This window comes from Leptopilina boulardi, unplaced genomic scaffold, assembly GCF_019393585.1.
Source record: "Leptopilina boulardi isolate dan_hultmark-lab unplaced genomic scaffold, ZJU_Lbou_2.1 LbouV2_218, whole genome shotgun sequence".
Lineage (NCBI taxonomy): Eukaryota > Metazoa > Arthropoda > Insecta > Hymenoptera > Figitidae > Leptopilina > Leptopilina boulardi.
The window spans coordinates 642,861-662,363 of NW_026137772.1; the positions used below are offsets into that span (position 1 = coordinate 642,861).

The window sequence follows — 19,503 nt, forward strand, 5'->3', positions numbered from 1 at the left end:
ACAATAATTACCAGTGAAATTTAAAACAATTACAATTTACTTTTCTGACATTTTTTGGAAAATTTAAACCATCCTCTACTATGAAAAATTAAAAAAAAATTTAATTTTTTATTACTTTAATATTTTTCTTATTTTAATTATTCAATTTAATTTTATCTAAAATTAAAAAATAATAATAATTACTTAATTAATTACTAATAATAATAATAAAAAATTAAAAATCTATTTATTTTTTAATAATTATTTTAAAAATTATTATGTGCAACTTTTCTTTAAATATGTTTTATCATGTGATTTGAAAGCGCGCGGTTAAATTGTTCAATATGGACGTACTTCGAGTACGGATTTGATTGGATGACTTTTTTTTGGCTGCGTATGACTAGCGAGACCTGTGTAGGAGGTTCTACAATAGGTGCAAAAGGCAAGTGCAAATTCGAGAAAACCATGAGTGCAAGAGAGATAGGCTGTCTATCTATCTCTCTTGCATTTATGGAATTTGCATTTGGACTTGCACTTGTACTTGGCTTTTGCACCTATTGTAGAAGCTCCTGTAGAACCTCCTTGTAGTTGGATCATGGCGTCTTGAAGCGTTTTGAATGCTTGTGTTTGTGACAAACTGTCGATTACACTTTTTCGGTTGAGTAGAAAATTAACTGTTAGCAAGTGAAATACGTATATTTGTAGGAAATATTGTCTGTGATACTAAAATATATCAAGAGGAACAATAATATTGTAAGTATGTATAATTCATATTTATAAATTAAATGTTTATTTGAATAATAGTAAATGTATTTATGAAATGTTAGGGTTATGTTGGCTTATATCAATTGACTTGGAAAAGTGTGAAAATTTTTAATTATTTGCTACATTAAATTGCTAATTTTAATAGATGTAAATGTACATAAAACTCAGGGGTTGTATGTGGACAAAAAATTTTATTTGAATTGTAGTACTTTATATTACTCTATAATATTGATCGATTTTAAATCGTTAACGGCAAAAAGTATTATAATATTACCACTCCTGTTGAAAGTCTGGACTGGTGTCCTGAAAGGCTAAAAATGTCCCGAATTATACTGTACCTACACATACGTATCATATTTAAAATTGAGCATTTTTTGTTTTATTTATTAATATAGTCAATGTAACGAAAATTTTCTATAGCTGGTTGTTTGATGATATTGACAGTGGTAATACAGTATTAATGACTTTACTTTTTTAACTATTTGGTAACTATTAATAACTAACTATTTTATCTATTTGGTAACTAAAATTTGGTACCTATTGTACCTATTTTGACAATTTGTCATTTTTTGACCATTTATAAAAAAAAATTTTTAAAGAAAACGTGTTTTAAAACTAAAATAAGGATCACAGTTCGTTCCCTTTTCCCTTTTTTCCCTTAATTAAAAATTTCGCCTTTCCCCTAAAATCAGGATTTTTTTATTTTCTCAGTAATTTTATTTATTTTTTTTGTAATAATAAAAATAGTAATTCAAATTTTTTGATAAGTAATTATTTTTCTATAATTTTTAAATAGCGAAAAAGAATAAAACTAGGAAACTGGCTTGACAAAATTAAAATTAACATCATTTGAAACGTTTTAAAATATCAATGGGACATTTGATTTTTAAATCGAACTCCATTGCAAACAATAAACAATGTGAGAAAATGCGTAAGAAATTATTTTTTCTATTTAATAAAAACAAATTACTTTTGATGTTAGCAAATGTAAAAACATTTCTCAAAAATTAAAATAATTTTGCAGTCTTTTTCGTTTTATAACTTTCTTTCTTAAAAAATTTTGCATATACTTGGAATTTAAAAGAGGTCAAAGTTCTTATTATTTATTGATTCTATAATTTATAAAATCTAATTTAATATTAATAAAATCTGATTTTTTTGTTTAAAAGTTAACTTTCAAACTAAAGATTGTAAATAAGTTATAAAAATCTGTTAAAATATTCTTTCATTTTTTAAAAATTTTACAAGGGGAAAGAATGTTCGGTTTTAACCTGAAACGTTTATGCAGAATCAGAAATTTTCACCTTTTTTGAATTTTGTCACCTATTTCGTTAAATTGTCTCTTATTTCACCAATATTTTGAAAATTTTTTATCTTTCTTTTTTATATTTGTTAATTCTGAGCTTCAGTCTATTAAAACTATTAAATATCAATTATTACAATCACTCCAAAAAATTATTTAAAAATTTAATTATTATAAATTTTAATCAATTTTAAATTCAGTTAATTGAAAATCCAATCATTTGGAAACTTAAGAATTCAAATTTAAGTCAATTAAAAAATCAATTATTAAAAATTCTCATCAACTTTGAATTCAATTCTTCAAAATACTAATCAGTTAATGATTCAATTATTTCCTATTTCAATCAATTATCATTTTAATTGTTACATATTCCAAACAAATAAAAGTTTAATTATTCCAAATTTTATTTAATTATAAAATCAATTATTCCACATTACAATCAATTATAAATTCAATTGTTTCAAATTTATTAAAATTAAAAACTAAATTCACTGATTTTAATTAAATAATAATTCAACTATCTAAAATTTAAACAATTTAAATTCAATTATTTCACATTGCAATCAATTATGAATTTAATTATTCCAAATTTTAATAAATAATAAATTCAATTGTTACAGATTTCAAACAAATAAAAGTTCAAATATTCCAAAGTTTTATCAATTATTCTAAATTGAATTATTCTTAATTCCAATCAAATAAAAATTCAACTATTCCCAATTTCAAAATTTAAAATTGAGTTCTAAATTAATCGAAGTTTTGAATAATTTTTGAAATTTTATTTTTCTGTTAGACTTGCTTTTGAAAAAATATTTTATGTTTTTTAATATTGATAATTTTTTTAACTAATAAATTATTTTAATCGTTTTTGTTAATATTTTTTTTTAAACAAACATTTAACGTTTCTTTAACAACACTTTTTTTCTAAATTTAAAAAATCCGTTATTTTTAAAATTACAATTTCTGTTTTCCTGTAAATCAACAATTTTTTGTAACATTTTTTTTCTAAATTAATTTTTTTTATCAATTGTGCGAAAGTTTTGTTTTTAGCACTAAAATGTAATTAAAAATTTTTTAATTCTGCTCATAATTTCCAGCAACTTTTTTAGAAATTTAAAATTCAGAAGAATTTATGACTTTTGGTCCTTAGATGTAAAAGTATTAAATAATTATATTATGAAGTCATATTACACAAATACATTAACGTGGTGTTTTTATTTTTTGTAAATAGAAAATTTTTTTAACAAGTCTATATTTTAACATTTGGAATCTAAAGGCCACAAAAATTTTCAAATTTATTGAAAAAATTACATACGTAATAATAAAAATAATAAATAAAAATAATAAAAAATAATTTTTAATTAAAAATTTTTTTTTAATCACAAATGGCAATAGAAAATGGAAATGGACAAATAATTGTATAAATCGCTCAATTTTTATTATGTGTAAAGTATTTTATTTTAGTTTTTATAGCAATAATTTTGAAAGCATATAAGTGACATACAATGTTTAAAAATTGTTATTAAAACTGTATGGTAATATTAAAATTCGCCATTAATAATTATGTTAATTAAAAAAAAAAAAGAAATTTTAAAGATCAATCAGCTATGCATGTATAATTTTAGAAATTTTGTTTAGTTATGTCTATATAGACATATTTCATGTGATGATAATGTGAAAATATTAATTTGAAAAAATTTAAAAATAAGTACAATTACATTTTTGGGTAGTAATTATTTGTATCTTTAAAAAGTTAGATTAAGATTACACTATAAAAAATTCAGATTAAATAAACTTAAATTATTCTTTCTCTTACCTTTATGCTTGAAAAAGTGAATAGAGTAAAAGTATTCCTCAAATTTTGAGAACATGTTCACTTTATGCAAGCCTTTTGTCTGGTAAAAATCTTAGAACAAGTTACTTTTCTAAATTTAAGATATTTGGATTTGAATTTTTCGTTTTTAACAAAATTACATATAAAATTCGAAATTTGAACAAAAATATCTCAATTTAGGGACAGTAAAAAGTTCGAAAATTTTTAACAGATAAAAGGCTTTCATAAAGAAACATTTTCTAAATAATTTTGAAGAATATTTATACTAAATATAAGTATAGAGGTGAGAGAAATATCTTAAAAAGTAAAAAATTCATTTATTCCTTAGTATTTTAAAAAATTTATCTATAGAGTATTTAAATTAGAATTTTTCGAAAGTTATGAAGGGAAGAACGAGACATTTTCTGTTATATAAAGGAATTGACTTAAATTTTTTAACAAAATCATTTTTATATTACTTGCTTGCGAGGAATTCAATAATCACAATAAAAATTAAATAAAAAATTTTTTTCAACATTTTTCGAAAATCGAAAATTGATAATAACGAAATATTTCAAAACCCAACTATAATTTTTTATGAAATGTGTTTTTTTAATCATAAAAAAATTAACTAATCAAAATTTTTAATTTTTCTAATTTTGGTGCATATATTTTTCTTTATAATAATTCATACTTTTTTTGTAAAAATGGCTTTTTTATATGAAACATTAAAAATTAAAGAAGTAAATAATAAATAATAATTTTTATTATTTTCTAAAACATTTTAAAAAGTTGTCTATTTAAAATTTCAATAATGATTTTAAAAATAACCTATTCTAAGAAAAAAAATGAAATTTTAAATCGAAGAATTTTTTATATTTTTTTTGATCAGTTAATTTTTTGAGATTAAAAAAAACACATTTTCTAAGAAATTACGGATCCTCAAAAATTAGTCAATAAATTTTTTTTATTTTTATGATAATAAATTTCTTGCAAAAGAAAGTATAAACATGATTTTGTCAAAAATTTAAAATTCAATTTATATTAAATCCTTCCTACTATTACTGAAAATGTTTTTTCGGTCTCACTTTAAAAACAAAACCATTTACACATCAAAAATCATCAATAATTTTCATCAAGTTGTTCAAAAATATAATTATATCAATCATTTTTTAATTACAAATTCATTAAAATTCAATTGATCTCTAAAGTTTATTTTTTAATTCTAAATAATTTGTTGACAAAAATTATTTTTATTAAGGAATTGATAAAATTTATTTTATATAGCTAATAAAAATAGATAAAATATTAAAATATTTATTTTATGATAAAATTTCTCCCTTATGTGAATGAGTAAGGAAAACGATTTAAATTCGAATGTTAAAACTGGAGGCAAAATTTACTTGAATATATTTGAATTTGAATATTCATGAACTAATTTAATTTATGAAAATATTTACATTTTTTTTAAATTTGTAAAAAATTAAGTTTAAGGTTAAATTGAAAATCCTTCCGATTTAGTATAGATTAAAATCAAAAAATCATTTCAAGTGGAATTTTCTAAGACCTTTTTTGTCAATTCTAAACCAGAAAATCCCATTAAATTCAAATAATTTTTTAATTTTAATGTAAATTGAGTTCTAAAATTTTTAAGTTTATGTTTTTTTTCATCTTAGATACAGTGTTATATTTACGTGTTTTTTAGACAAAACATGGTCACACTTTTTTGATAATATCAAGAAATCCTTAAGATGTTGTAAGTTCTTTGGATTAAAATTGAAGATTAGGAATACTTTCCATTTAAAATTAAATCATTTAGATTGAAATTTTTTATGATTATAGGGATGTTAATACAGAACCTAAAAAAAGTGTAAAAGTTATATATTTTTTAAAAAAGCCCGGAATTTCAATAATAAATGTTTTTTTTATCAAATAAAAACTGGAAAATTTGTGAAATAATAATTAAATACTTATTTTATTTATTTATTTATTTAGAATTTTATAGGGGTGATAAATTTTATAATAGAGAAACAGTTTTTAAAATCATTTTTTATTTATTTTTTGTCTTATAAGACAAACCTTAACATACTTTTTGATTATTCTGTCAAGAGAGTTGTAACAATTCAGATAAATATATCTGAATAAATTGAAGATTTCACTTTTCATAATTTTCCGGTATAACTTTGACGCTTTTTTTAAGAAAAAAAGTTTAAACGTTATTCAAACTTTTAAGAAAAATTGGAAATGATATTTATTTAAAAATATCTTAATAAAATATTAACAAATTTTTGTAGCAATCCTTGATTAAAAATTTATTATTATTTTTATTAAACTAAACTATTTTATTTTAAGATTAAAAATTATTATGGATAATAATCGTCGACCGAAGAAGTATAAAAGATATTTGCAACCTGGGTCAAGCAAAAGAATTCCTTCTTCTACATGGTACCGAGATATAAAGGAAGCTGAAAAAGAGGTATCTTAATCATGGTCATTAATTTATATATCTATGAATAAAGTTATAATTATTTTATTTAAAAATGAAAATTATTACTTTATCTTTCTATTAGGTCAATGAATCTTCAGTTTCTCATAGTCATCATACTGATGAATCATCAAGCGAAAAAGATGACATGCCTACAGTTGAACAATGCGATTTAGTTGACGATTACATGAAAGACATTGGTTCCAACTTGGAAAATTCAGAAGCTAACGATACTTCATTACATTCAGAAGAAGATCAGTTTGAAGTAAGATTTAAAATTTTTTAATTTAAAAAAATAATAATTATTTTCATTATTCAAGATTTAAATGTTTATAACTGATTTTTTTTTAATTTACGCACATCCATTTGACTTTAAATGGTTTTTCCTATTTTTATTATTTTATTGTAGGTGAACAACTCAGATGATGGTAATCTCGAGAACACGAGTGCCAAAAAAGATAATGAAATTAAGAAAGTAGTGGAATCTTTGTTTGATGAAATTCATGATGAGGAAGAGAACAACGTACCATTTACGGAGGTTAGCTATATTAATTATGTAAATCGTAAGATTTAAATTATTTTGATTTCTGTGATTGTTATTGAGACTTAATTTAATTTTGTTTAAATTTACATTCACTGAAATATCACTATTAGGGTGACAGCGTCAGTGATGAATCAGATTAAGGGGTAACACCACTCTAGAATTTTCAAAAAAAAATTTTTTTTTTTTTTTGTTAAAATGTACTTTAGGATTGTAGAAACAATAGGCGGGTGATCCTATGGCGAAAAAATTTTTTTTAACCCTTTGAGTGTCACTAATGTATCATATAGGCACTGAACAACGCCTTTGAAAAAATCCATATTTTCAAAAAAAAAAAAAAAATTTCAAAATCTGACTACAGATTTGTAATCAGTGACCCCAAAAACTATAGAATTCGTCATGAAAACTTTAAATTTGTTGTACTCCGGAAATTATGAATTTTAGAACATTGTAAAGGTCTGCTGGCCCATTGTGTGTTAGTTCTACTTTAAACGCGTTTTTCTCGAAACCACTTTTTTCGAACTGGGAGGACGGATTACTCGAACACCGTTGCATGGATTGATCTGAAATTTTAACAGTAACTACACAATAACCTTCTTTATGGAACTACGTAGCCGTTTTTTGATTTAATGTAAACTTTTTTTTATAAACAATTTACTGCTTGTTTTTTGGCAAAAAATCGATTTTTTTTCAAAGTGCTACCATTTGTACAAATTTTGATTAAAAAAAAAACCCCTACGTAGTTCCATAGTCAATAGGGTAGAGATTCAGAAAATTCTTGGATTTTTGTTCTAGGTCTTACACCTTCCTAGAAAATCGTCCTCCCGTGTAGGTGTTTTAAAAATTCAAGATTTTTGAGCCGGACTCTATCGCCGCCATTTTATATTAAAATAATAATATTAAATTTATTTTTTATACTTGAATATGTGTTAAGGTAGTATTACACTTTTCAAGCAGTAAAAAACAGGGTTTAGAAAAAATTTTTTTTCTCGCTTCTTAATTTATTTAAAGGAACAAAATTTTTTTTATAACATTATATGGCATTAAAACTTTTATAATAAATAAAATAAAATTTTTTTATTATTCTCTTTGGTCACTAGAGGGCCTTAATCGAGTTTTTCTCGAAACGTTGTTTTTGAAACTGGCGGACAGCATAACTCGAGTTCTAATGAACCAATTTTTTTGAAAAAAATATCATTTTTTTTCGTAATTAAATTCTTTAAGCATCCCCCCTAAATCCAATTATCTATTTCTTTTTGGATTTTAGCTACAATCCAAAAACTAACCAAAAAAGACTTAATTTTTGACATTTTTTTTAAATCGCTGCCATTTCGTTAATTTTCAATATTTTTTATCGGGGTTAGGGGGGATGCTTAATGACATGTCTCAGCTTCAAAACGGTTTTTTGTTTTTTCAGATCCTATGTCCCTGAGAGGCTGTAGCCTGTCCGCCGATTGCCCAAATTTTTTTTTTGCCTTGACTTTAAGGCCCTCTAGTGACCAAAGAGAGATAATAAAAAAATTTTATTTTATTTATTATAAAAGTTTTAATGCCATACAATGTTATAAAAAAAATTTGTTCCTTTAAATAAATTAAGAAGCGAGAAAAAATTTTTTTTCTAAACCTGTTTTTTACTGCTTGAAAAGTGTAATACTACCTTAAATAAACCTATCTGAAGAAAAATCCTATTCCTTTTATCCTACGGCAAATATAAATCGTCAAAGTTAGGCTATTTTTCTTACCGCTAGAGTGGTGTTACCCCTTAAGCCTACAAAGTTTGGTATTTTGACTTTAAAGGTGTACATGGATTTTTTCAGATAAAAAACTAGTATTAGTAGAAAATCCCTCTGCAAGATTTATACTCTCATAAGTTTTATGAACTTATTGGTAAAATTTGTTGAATTTATTCCCTGATATAATTTAAAGATGAAACTTCTTTTAATTAGCAACATGAAAAAGGTAGGAGAAAATAATAGGTTGCCTAACAAAATATGGTCTTGAAAATTGGTTACCACCCTCATAGCAACCGGATATTCCTGGATATCCTACGGACGTCCTATTCATATCCGGAAATTAGGATATCTCTAGGATTCCCTACTGGAAAAACTTACATGGGTTCCTTTATAGGAATTTATATGAGATCCTACGTTAAAAAATTTTGGTTACACTCCTACATAGGTTCCTTAATATGAATTCACATATGATCCTACGTAGGATCCTATAAAGTTTCGGAAAAAATTTTGTTTACACTCCTACATAGGTTCCTTAATAGGAATTCATATATGATCCTACGTAGGATCCTATAAACTTTTGGAAAAAAGTTTTATTTGCACTCCTACATATGTTCCTTTATAGGAATTCATATATGATTCTACGTAGGATCCTATAAAGTTTTGGAAAAAAGTTTTGTTTTTACTCCTACATAGGTTTCTTTATAGGAATTCATATATGATCCTACGCAGGATCCTATAAAGATTTCAGAAAAAATTTTGTTTGCACTACTAGGGGAGACTGGGGCGATTTGATACAATTTTGAGAAAATCGATTACAGAGACCAGAGTTTAACATTTAGTTTTTTGGGAATGTGGTAAAATCATAGCTATATTATCTGGTTTTGAAAAGGCATAATTCTTTTACCGCTATATATAATATTTAATTAACTAGAAGCATTTGAGTGTAGCGTGTAAATTGTATCAAGTCTTCTTATGCCCGAGTGAACTGATACATCACCAAGAACCATCTATAACATTTGTAAATTAAAGGCAAATAATTTTTTATAACTATTTTTATTAATTATTCGTAATTTTCAGTAAAACATGATGTTATTAAAATTCAAGCCCTTAATTATTAGGTATATACGTACCTAATAATCTATATTAAAAAATTCTAGCAATTCTTCATAATTGAGACAAATAAAATACAAATTTTGTTTTTCTATGATGCAAAAATTAGATTAAAATAAAAATCTAAAAAAAAGATGTCTGATGAATTTTAGCCAAAATACATGCGTTTTCATCATCACTTGTATCAAATCTCCCCTTAGGTACAGTTTTTTACAATTTAGAACTTTATTAAAAAACTACACACTATAAATAAATAACCAAAGCATATTTTTAAAGCTAAATCCTAATAGAATTGATCTCCAAAAGTGCAATTTGTAAACTATAAAGGTTTATAAATTATTCACAAAACACTAATGAGAAAATATTTAGTTTTGACCTCAAAAATCTAATGTACGCATTTTTTCACCAGTAAAGCTCGCATAGAATTTTTAACGATATTGTAGCATGTCCGCACATAAAAACTAAACATTTTTCCCTTTGGGACCCCATCTCTAAATTTAAACGTATAAGAAATAATCCATTTGTATCATATCTCCCGTGTATCATATCTCCCCAGTCACCCCTACATATGGGCGATTCCACGTCAGATTTCAGTTCACATTTTTAATTCGGTCGAAACTATTTTTTTTCCATTCCTTACTGAAAAAAAATGAATACGTATTTTTTTATTTTTTTTATAAGTGGACAAATTTTTGAGTTATGAATATTCAAATTTTTGGCTTTTTAAAAGTAGACCTATTTTCAGTGGCTTGTAATTCTGAAATTATCCAGTTTAGACAAAATTTGCCAAGAGAGGAAAAGTTTCAGTTTTTTCTCGACTTTTTAGTAGTGTCTACGAAAAAAATAGTTCGGTAATTTTTATTTAAAAAATAACAATTTTTTATAAACAAATTAATTTTTTTCAAATTGGACTAAATTTTTTCAAATTTTTTTTTTTCATTACTTACTTAGAAATGGTAAAAATAGTTTCCAAAAAATTTTGGAGTGGGCCTGATTCAAATAATATGTTTAAATAACTTGTAATAAAAAAAATTTTGTTTTTTAAATCTTTTTTTTTTTATTTTTCGAATAAAAAAGTTTTTTCGGTCGCTAGGATCTTTCATTTTACACATATAAAAGCAAATTAGAATAAATTTTAATTCGAAAAACAAAAAAAATCAATAAAAAAAATTTTTTTTAATGAAATTATTTAAACAAATATTTTTATCAGACCCACTCTAAAACTTTTCGCTAACTATTTTTTTTACTGTTTTGAAGTATGTAATAAAAAAAAATTCTTAAAAAGTGGCAAAAATTAAAAAAAGGTTAATTTGTTTATAAAAAAATTATTATTTTTTAATAAAAAATTGCCAAAATATTTTTTTTGTCTCTAGGATCGTTCACTTTACTCATAAAAAAGCAAACGAAAATAAATTTTCATTTAAAAAATAAAAAAAAGAGATTAAGAAAAAAAATTTTTTTTAAACAAGTTATTTAAACATATTATTTGCATCAGGTCCACTTCCAAACTTTTTGGAAACTATTTTTACCATTTCTAAGTAAGTAATGAAAAAAAAAATTTGAAAAAAATTTAGTCCAAATTGAAAAAAAATTGGTATTCTTTAAGTAGAAATTACCGAAATATTTTTTTCGTAAACACTATTAAAAAGTCGAGAAAAAACTGAAACTTTTCCTCTTTTGGCAAATTTTGTCTAAACTCGATAATTTCAGAGTTACAAGCCATTGAAAATAGGTCTACTTCTAAAAAACCAAAATTTTGAATATTCATAACTCAAAAATTTGTCCACTTATACAAAAACAAAAAAATACGTATTCATTTTTCTTCAGTAAGGAATGGAAAAAAATAGTTTTTTTTATAAAAATTTTATAGGATCCTACGTAGGATCATATATGAATTCTTATTAAGGAACCTATGTAGGAGTGCAAACAAAATATTTTCTGAAATCTTTATAGGATCCTACGTAGGATCATATATGAATTTCTATAAAGGAACCTAAGTAGGAGTATAACCAAAATTTTAAAAAAATTTTATGGGATCCTACGTAGGATCTCATATAATTTCCTATAAAGGAACCTATGTAGGAGTATAAACAAAATTTTTTCAAAACTTTATAGGATCCTACGTAGGATATCATATGAATTCCTATAGTTTATCCTTATAGGAATGCACATGAGATCCTATGTAGGATCTTATATTCCAAACTAAATCGTTTCTATAGGAGACCTATAGGAATCCATAAGGAATCCTATAGGATTACTCCTATGGGATTTTTCTTCATGGGAACCTACATAGGTTCCTATAAAAAATCCTATAAGAATTTATATGGAATCCTGGTAGGATTTTATATAGGGACCCATGTAAGTTTTTCCAGTAGGGGATGTCCTCAGGATATCTTCGGATATCTTGACTTTCGGATATCCATAGGACGTCCGTATGATATCCTGAATATCCGGTTGCTGTTGGGGCACATATTAAAATTGCAAAATTAATTTGAAAAACAGAAAACTCCGTAACTAAATAACACTTTGTTTATTTCTTTTTATAGCAACGATCTATAAACGATTTTGAGTTAAAAATAATATTTGATATTAAATTAATTAAAAATCTTGCAATATATTTACTGGACCATATTTCGTTAGTCAACCTATTATTTTCTTCTTCTTCCTTTTTTTAGGTTATGACAAATAAAAAGAGTTTTATTCTCAAAACTTGTCAAAAAGAAAATTTAATAAATTTAATATTTTTATTATCAATAAAATAGAACAGAAAAAGTAAGGCACCCTCAGGGTTTTGAAAACAGAAAAACAATCTTTCAAATTAAAAAAATTTATTCTTAAAACATATGCGAGTATAAAACTTGCAGTGAGATCTCGGACTAGTACTTTTTAGCGCCATTGCTTACAGATAAAATTTTAGTTGAAATTTTAAAAATAATTTGCATTTTTTACAATGAAATTTACAAGCCTGCTACAGGTCTTAGAAAACCTAGAAAACCTGGAAAAGTCCAGGATTTCTTAAAAAAATTCTAGAAAATCTAGAAATACAATAAAATTTTAATAGGATTAATTGGGGTATATATAAAGGGATATTTTATTTATTTTTCACCAAAGCTTAATTTTTTTTGGTTAAAAGGTAAAACTGATGGTTTTCTTTTGCATGAACTTGTAACTTCACTTCCCTAGAAAAATTTTATGGGATACAAAAAAATATTGATGAACTTAAATCGCATAAAACTGACTGCTTACATTTACCTCGAGATTTTAAAAATTTCCTAAAATTTGGGGTAAATGTAATCACCACTCTATAGTTAAAGGAGGTTAAAAAATTGATCTCAAGTGTACTACTGTATTTAGGGATAGAAAAATTGATAAAACATTCGTGGTAGTTGTATAATATTTCAACCAGTTGATTGATATGCATCATATAAAATCAAAAGTCAACCATGCCAAAATTAGTATAATGTAAAATCTTGAATGACTTCAACAAATTTTACTGGGTTTTCATTGAACTTGGTAAAAGATGTTTTTGGAGTTGCTGAATAAGAATTCGAAATCGGTTTTTTAAAATCCAAAGTTTTGGATCCAATATGGTGGACAAAAAAATAAAAAATCATGATTTTTAATGTTTTTGTCCGCCACATTTGATCCGAAATTTTAAGTTTTGCAACGTTGACATCATATTCGTAATCAGTGGCCTCAAAAATCCCAAAGATTTTTATGCAAATCTGACGCATTTTGAATATTTCCAGTCATATTGAAAAACGATATATTGTATTAATATTAATCATACTGTAACAAAAAGGGTTAAACAAACTTTCTTTAATTTTTTTTTAACACTGGGAAAATAGTTTAGTTATCAAATAGAAGCAAATTTGTTCAATTATATTTTTTAAACTGTAGTTGAAGTTCTGTTTACATTTACTCCAAGTTTTTAAATTCTCGGGGTAAATGTGAACAGTTAATTATTTATTATCGAAATTGGAAAATATCAAAAATCAAAGTCACTTTATATTATAGTATTAAAAAGGAATAATTATAAACTTTGGTTTGAATTTTGAGTTTATTTTTATGCAAATGCGAGACTACAAAATACTGAAAGATTAAAATTTTGATTTAAAATTTTTTATGCATTAATCGATAAATTGGAGTATTGAATTGTCAATTGTCAAAATAAAAAATTGTCAATGCTTAGAACCTCTTTTAAGTGACTTGAGGTTAAAATATTGTCGTCGTACTTATTTTTCAATTTGTTAATTTTGTTGAAACATCTACTGTTTATATTTACCCCTTGTTTACATCTACACAAATGATAATATTTTTTTTTCGCCATTGACATGAAAAAGTGTCTTTTTTGTGCCTGTTTTGGGCAGATAAAGTAGCACTTTTTAAGGCAGTTTGGGCCAACTGCCTAAAAAAGACTTTTTTAGGCAGCAAACTGCCGTATAAAGTCTTTTTTAGGCAGTAAACTGCCCTATAAAGTCTTTTTTAGGCAGTTGTTAATTTTTGCATAATTTTTTTTTTTGCTTTTATTTTATTTATCAATTTTTATTATTTTTTTTCTTTAAAATTGTTTCACTTTTTCATAACAATGGCGAAAAAAATAGCGTATGTGGCTCGCACGTAGTAATTTTTAGGTTCGGATGATTTCAATACTCGCTGTCTGTGCGACTTCGGTTCGACTCGGCTCGCTTTCGGCTCGACTCGACTCGCCTTCGGCTCGTCTTCATCTCACCTACAGCTCGCCTTCGTCTCACCTACGTCGCACTAACGACAGCTCGTACTGAAAATTACATCCTCACCTAAAAAGTACTACTTTACGTGCTTGCCACATAATATACTATTAAATTTGCTCAAGCAAAAACTTGAACATATTCGACCATTTATACAATCGTAGAATATAGTATTATTTGGATGTTTTTAACGTAAACTAAATTAAATTTTAGGCTTTTACAATAATTTTTTGCTTCTGCCAGATTTTTCTCAAATTCCATTTGTCATTTTCTATCTTTTACAAAAATTTGAATGACTTCAAAAATATCTAACTTTTCCTATGTTTTTAGACTTATCAATATAGAATCAAAATTAATTTATTAATGAGTAATTTTTTTCTGAAACAATGCAAGCTGTCAAAATTGTACCAAATAAAATAAAAAAAATTTGAAACATTTTTTAAACATAAGTACAGGAAAATATAGAAAACTTGTTACAATTTTGATTTTTGTGATAAAATTAATTTTTGACTATCCATTTTTCAAGAAAAAATTATATATTTTATGGTTATACAAGAAATAATAATAATACAAAAAACGGCTCTTTAATTTTCCAGAGTGATATGGAAGACGATTTTTTCATGTCATCTGATGACACTTCAATTAGAGAAGATTCTGAAAATGACGATCAATTATATAAAAATTGCTTCTCATCAATAGAGGATATAGTCAAAAATAATACTGTGAAGAATCCTATACAAACACCAGTAGATGTAACCCCAGGAGAAATAATATTGATGATTTTAAAGTACGCGATTACGCATGCCTTATCGTTAATAGAAATAACCGACTTATTCAAATTAATAAATTGTATCTTTTCCTTCGATATTTTGCCAAATACAAAATATTTAATCGATAAATTATTTTATGAAAAAAATCGTACGGAACTTCATGCAACATGTACAAACTGTACCGCGTATATTGGTAAATATAATCGAAAAATGAAGTTTGTGCAGTGTTCAGTATGTAAAACACAAATTAATACTAAAGATTATAAGTATAAAGACTTTTTCGTCACAATGGATCCTTTTTCACATATTTCTAAACTAATTGAAAGTAACAGCTCTTATTATAAGTATGTAGTTAATGATAGAGTTTATGAAAAAGGATTTATTCGTGACATTTATGATGGCAAATTATATCGCGATTTTGTTAAAAATTTAAGTGAAGATGACAGATGCAAATATGCTACTACAACTTTTAATACAGACGGAGCACCCTTATTTACTAGTTCAGCATATTCGATTTGGCCTATTTATTTAATGGTGAATGAGCTTCCGTTTGACGTAAGAACAAAAAATTTAATCCTAGTTGGCCTTTGGTTTGGGAAAGACAAACCTGATATGAATGTCTTTCTTAAACCATTTGTTGAAAAAATGAACAGTTTGTCAACAGCAGGTGTTAAATGCAATTTAGAAGGAGAAGAAGTTAGTATTAAAATTTTTACACAACTTGCATGTGTTGATTCAGTAGCTCGCGCTCCATTGATGGGATTTGTGCAATTTAATGGATCTTATGGATGTCCACAGTGTCTTCATCCTGGAGAATGGGTTCCAAATGAAAGTAAAAATGAAAAGAAAAAACGTTCTGGATGTATTAAATATGTTTTGCGAAAGAAAATACCTGTAAAAAGAGACAACGAAAAAACTATTGCGCACATGAAAAAGGCAGTTAAATTAGGAAAGCCTGTTTGTGGAGTGAAAAACTCGTCACAATTAATTAATTTACAGTTTTTTAACTTTATCAAAGGATGTGTATTTGATAGTATGCACTGCATTCCCGGAGTTGCAAAACTGTTTGCTACAGTGTGGTTCGGCAATAACGCGAAAAGCGGCATAATTCCCAAAAGTGAGATTGAAACAATTGATAAAGCCATGAAAACCATTAAAGTTCCACATCAAGTCTGCAGACTTACACGTCCTTTCTCCGAAAGAGCTTTTTGGAAAGCCAGAGAGTGGGAAAATTGGGTCCTATTTTACAGTTGTCCAATTTTACAGAACATATTGCCTGATGATCTTTTTAGGCACTGGACTCTATTTGTTGACGCCATTTATAATTTAATGAAGGATGAAATTGCCACTCGCGAAATAGACAGAGCCGATTCGCTATTACATGAATTTGTAGGACAAACACAAACATTATACTGTAAGGCATGTATGACTTTTAATATTCATATTCTTCTCCATTTAGCTCAAAGCGTTTACGATTGGGGCCCACTTTGGGCACATAATGCATTTGCCTTTGAATCGGGTAATGGGGAATTATTAAAAGTCATACATGCTGCTAAAGGAATTCATCACCAAATTTGTAGACAAATCAGTTTAAAATATTGCATGTTGTTCCTCAAAGAAAATTTATATCCGAACTGTTCCTTTAAAGTCAAAGATTATTATAATCACATTGGTACTGTACATGTCAAAAAGTCTTTACAAATGAATGACATACGATATTTTGGGTCAGCATGTTCTGTAAAAGAACAATGGATAAACAGTTTATGTATTTCCGAAAATGCAGTTTCTTATAAGAAAATTGTAAAAAATAGTTGTTTATATATGTCTGCAGAAAAAAGTAACGAAAGATCTGATAACACTTTTGCAATATTGCATAGTGGTATTTATGTAAAACTAATCAACTTTATAGTTGATCATATTACAAGCAATGAATACGTTGTAGTAAAAAAAATTATCACAGTAAATTTTATTGACGAAAATTGTAAAATGTTACAAAAGATTGTAAAAATTGACAGTGAAAACTCGGTCTTTGCAACGGAAGAAATTTCAAAAGTTTGTGTGCACATAAAACTTGATAACGATTGTGAGTATTTATGTGTTGTTCCGAACTTGTACCACTATTAATGTTAATTTCAGTGGACAAACGTGATTTTTACTTACAAAAATGAGCCTTTTTCAATAACTTTTAAAAAACTTTTTAAGCTTTCTGTAACATATTTTTTATCTAAAATCACGTTTATTGACCTTTATTTTTATTAATAGTTATTTTAAAATATTAAAAACTCAAGTAAAATAAGCGATCTTATAGAATTGAAAAAATTATGTAAAACAATTTAAAAATCTTTTTGAAATATCATGTTAAAAAATAAAATTAATAAAAAACGATTTCTTGAAAATGATAACCAGTATTACCCTCTTAATTTTTTATTTACTTTTTTTACATTTAATTATGTATTTAAAGATTTAATTTTGAAGACATTTTTTATGTTGAACACTTTTCTAAAATCAAAATTTGTACAAATACATGACCAACAAAACAAAAATAATAATCTAATTCTCTTTTAAATTAATAGTTTAGATTTAAAATTGCAGGTATTTTGTAGGGTTTTCAAGTCCAATTTTAGAAAATCCATGTAGAATTTAAAATTTAATTTTTAGATTATATAAATTATTTAGAAATTTTGTAAACTAGAAAAATGTAGAAATCTTAAAAGAATTACGATTTTCAGGTGTTTTTAGAAACTTTTGAAAATTTTGCGTGAAAAAATATTAAATAATATTTTTTTTAATTAAAAAAAAAGAAAATCGGAATTGACATAGTTTCCTACATAGTAAACTATATCGTAAACTATATCGTTGCCTGTCCCATTTTCCAACATAGCTTTCTATATAGTTAACTATATAGCTTCATATATAGCTTCCTATATAGGAAACTATATGGGAAACTATATAGTTTCCCATATAGTTTCCTATATAGGTTTCGATATCGGAATTTTCGATAGGGTTATTAATAAAATTTTACAGAAGGCAAAAATGAAAAATAGTTTCTGTTCTAGTATTCATAACAAACAATTATAAATAATAAAATGAATTTTTAGCTTCTTTTTCTTCAAATACGAGACAAAATACTGAAAGAGTGTCATCTTTGATTTTCAATCTTTTTTGCAATACTCGTTATCTTTGTTTATGCTGTTGCTAATTAACAAACGAAAAATGGGATAATACTTAGAATCTCTTGAAGAGGATCTGAGGTAAAAATTCTCATATCGAACTTATTTTTAAAAATTTTAATTAAGCTGAAATAATTAGCGTTCGGATTTACCCCCCGTTCGGATTTACCCCGGCTGACCCTAATTTAAATTATTTTTTTAACAATAATTTATTCCTTTTGGCACGCAATCGACTTATTAGTTTAAGTAAACAAATAAAAGAAAATAATTTTTTTGTAAATGTTATTTTGAATATTAAACTGGACCGAAACTAGGTCTTAGGTGGACGGCAACTGGGACATCCACTGTAGGTAACATTAAAATTGATACATTTTGCTAATTTAAGATATTATGATCTTTACAAATTGTTCTGCCACTGTATTGAAGTTAAAAATATTATTATTTTAGAATTTTTAATTTTAAAAACATTTAAACCTAACCTAGATGATTTCTAATTTATATTTTTTCGTAAGAAAATATTGCCAAAAAACTTTAAGATTGAATGCCGAAAATGGCCGGTATAGTGCTGGTGCTCCGTTTAGATGTATGAATGCGTCAACGTTCATAAAAGGACAATTTTGACCTAACAAATATCAATTATTAATCACATTTTTGTAACAATATTAAATTGTTTGTGTGTATATGTGAAAATATTAATCTATTTATGACAATGTCTGATGATGAGAGACAAGAAAGCCATGAGGCCCATGCGGTAAGTTAAATATATCTATATATACGCTGCGTATATGTAAACAATACGAAATTTCATTTTGTAAATTCAAACAAATTAAATTAACAACAAGAGACATCTCTCTTTATATTATTTAAAAAGTGATTTGTTAAAATATGTGAAAGATATATTATAATAACATAACCTCTAAAAAATACCGCAATTTCCGAAACATCAAGAAAAACTATTTCATAATCAGATTCTATAAGACTGTAATTTCATTTAAGAGGATTTAATATAAATTTAATAAAAATTTAATAAATTTTTATAGTTAGAAAGAAATTAATTGATATGTGACAGTTGCGATTATTAAGTCATTTATCTATTTATATCGT

At 25.4% G+C, this 19,503-nt stretch overlaps 1 protein-coding gene across 2 annotated transcripts; it reads left to right on the top strand.

Annotated features, from left to right (window-relative positions):
• The first annotated feature begins 422 nt into the window (after nucleotides 1–422).
• LOC127279572 (uncharacterized) lies at nucleotides 423–17,521 on the top strand. 2 transcript variants are annotated; one of them, XM_051301999.1, is made up of 5 exons: nucleotides 423–736; nucleotides 6,213–6,336; nucleotides 6,431–6,610; nucleotides 6,755–6,883; nucleotides 15,056–17,521. In XM_051301999.1, exons 2-5 carry the CDS (start codon nucleotides 6,226–6,228, stop codon nucleotides 17,351–17,353), a joined length of 2,718 nt encoding a protein of 905 aa, XP_051157956.1. In that variant the 5' UTR covers nucleotides 423–736; nucleotides 6,213–6,225; the 3' UTR covers nucleotides 17,354–17,521. The 2 variants fall into 2 exon arrangements, with proteins under 2 accessions (XP_051157956.1, XP_051157957.1); XM_051302000.1 differs by having other exon boundaries at nucleotides 423–732.
• The last annotated feature ends 1,982 nt before the right edge of the window (nucleotides 17,522–19,503 follow it).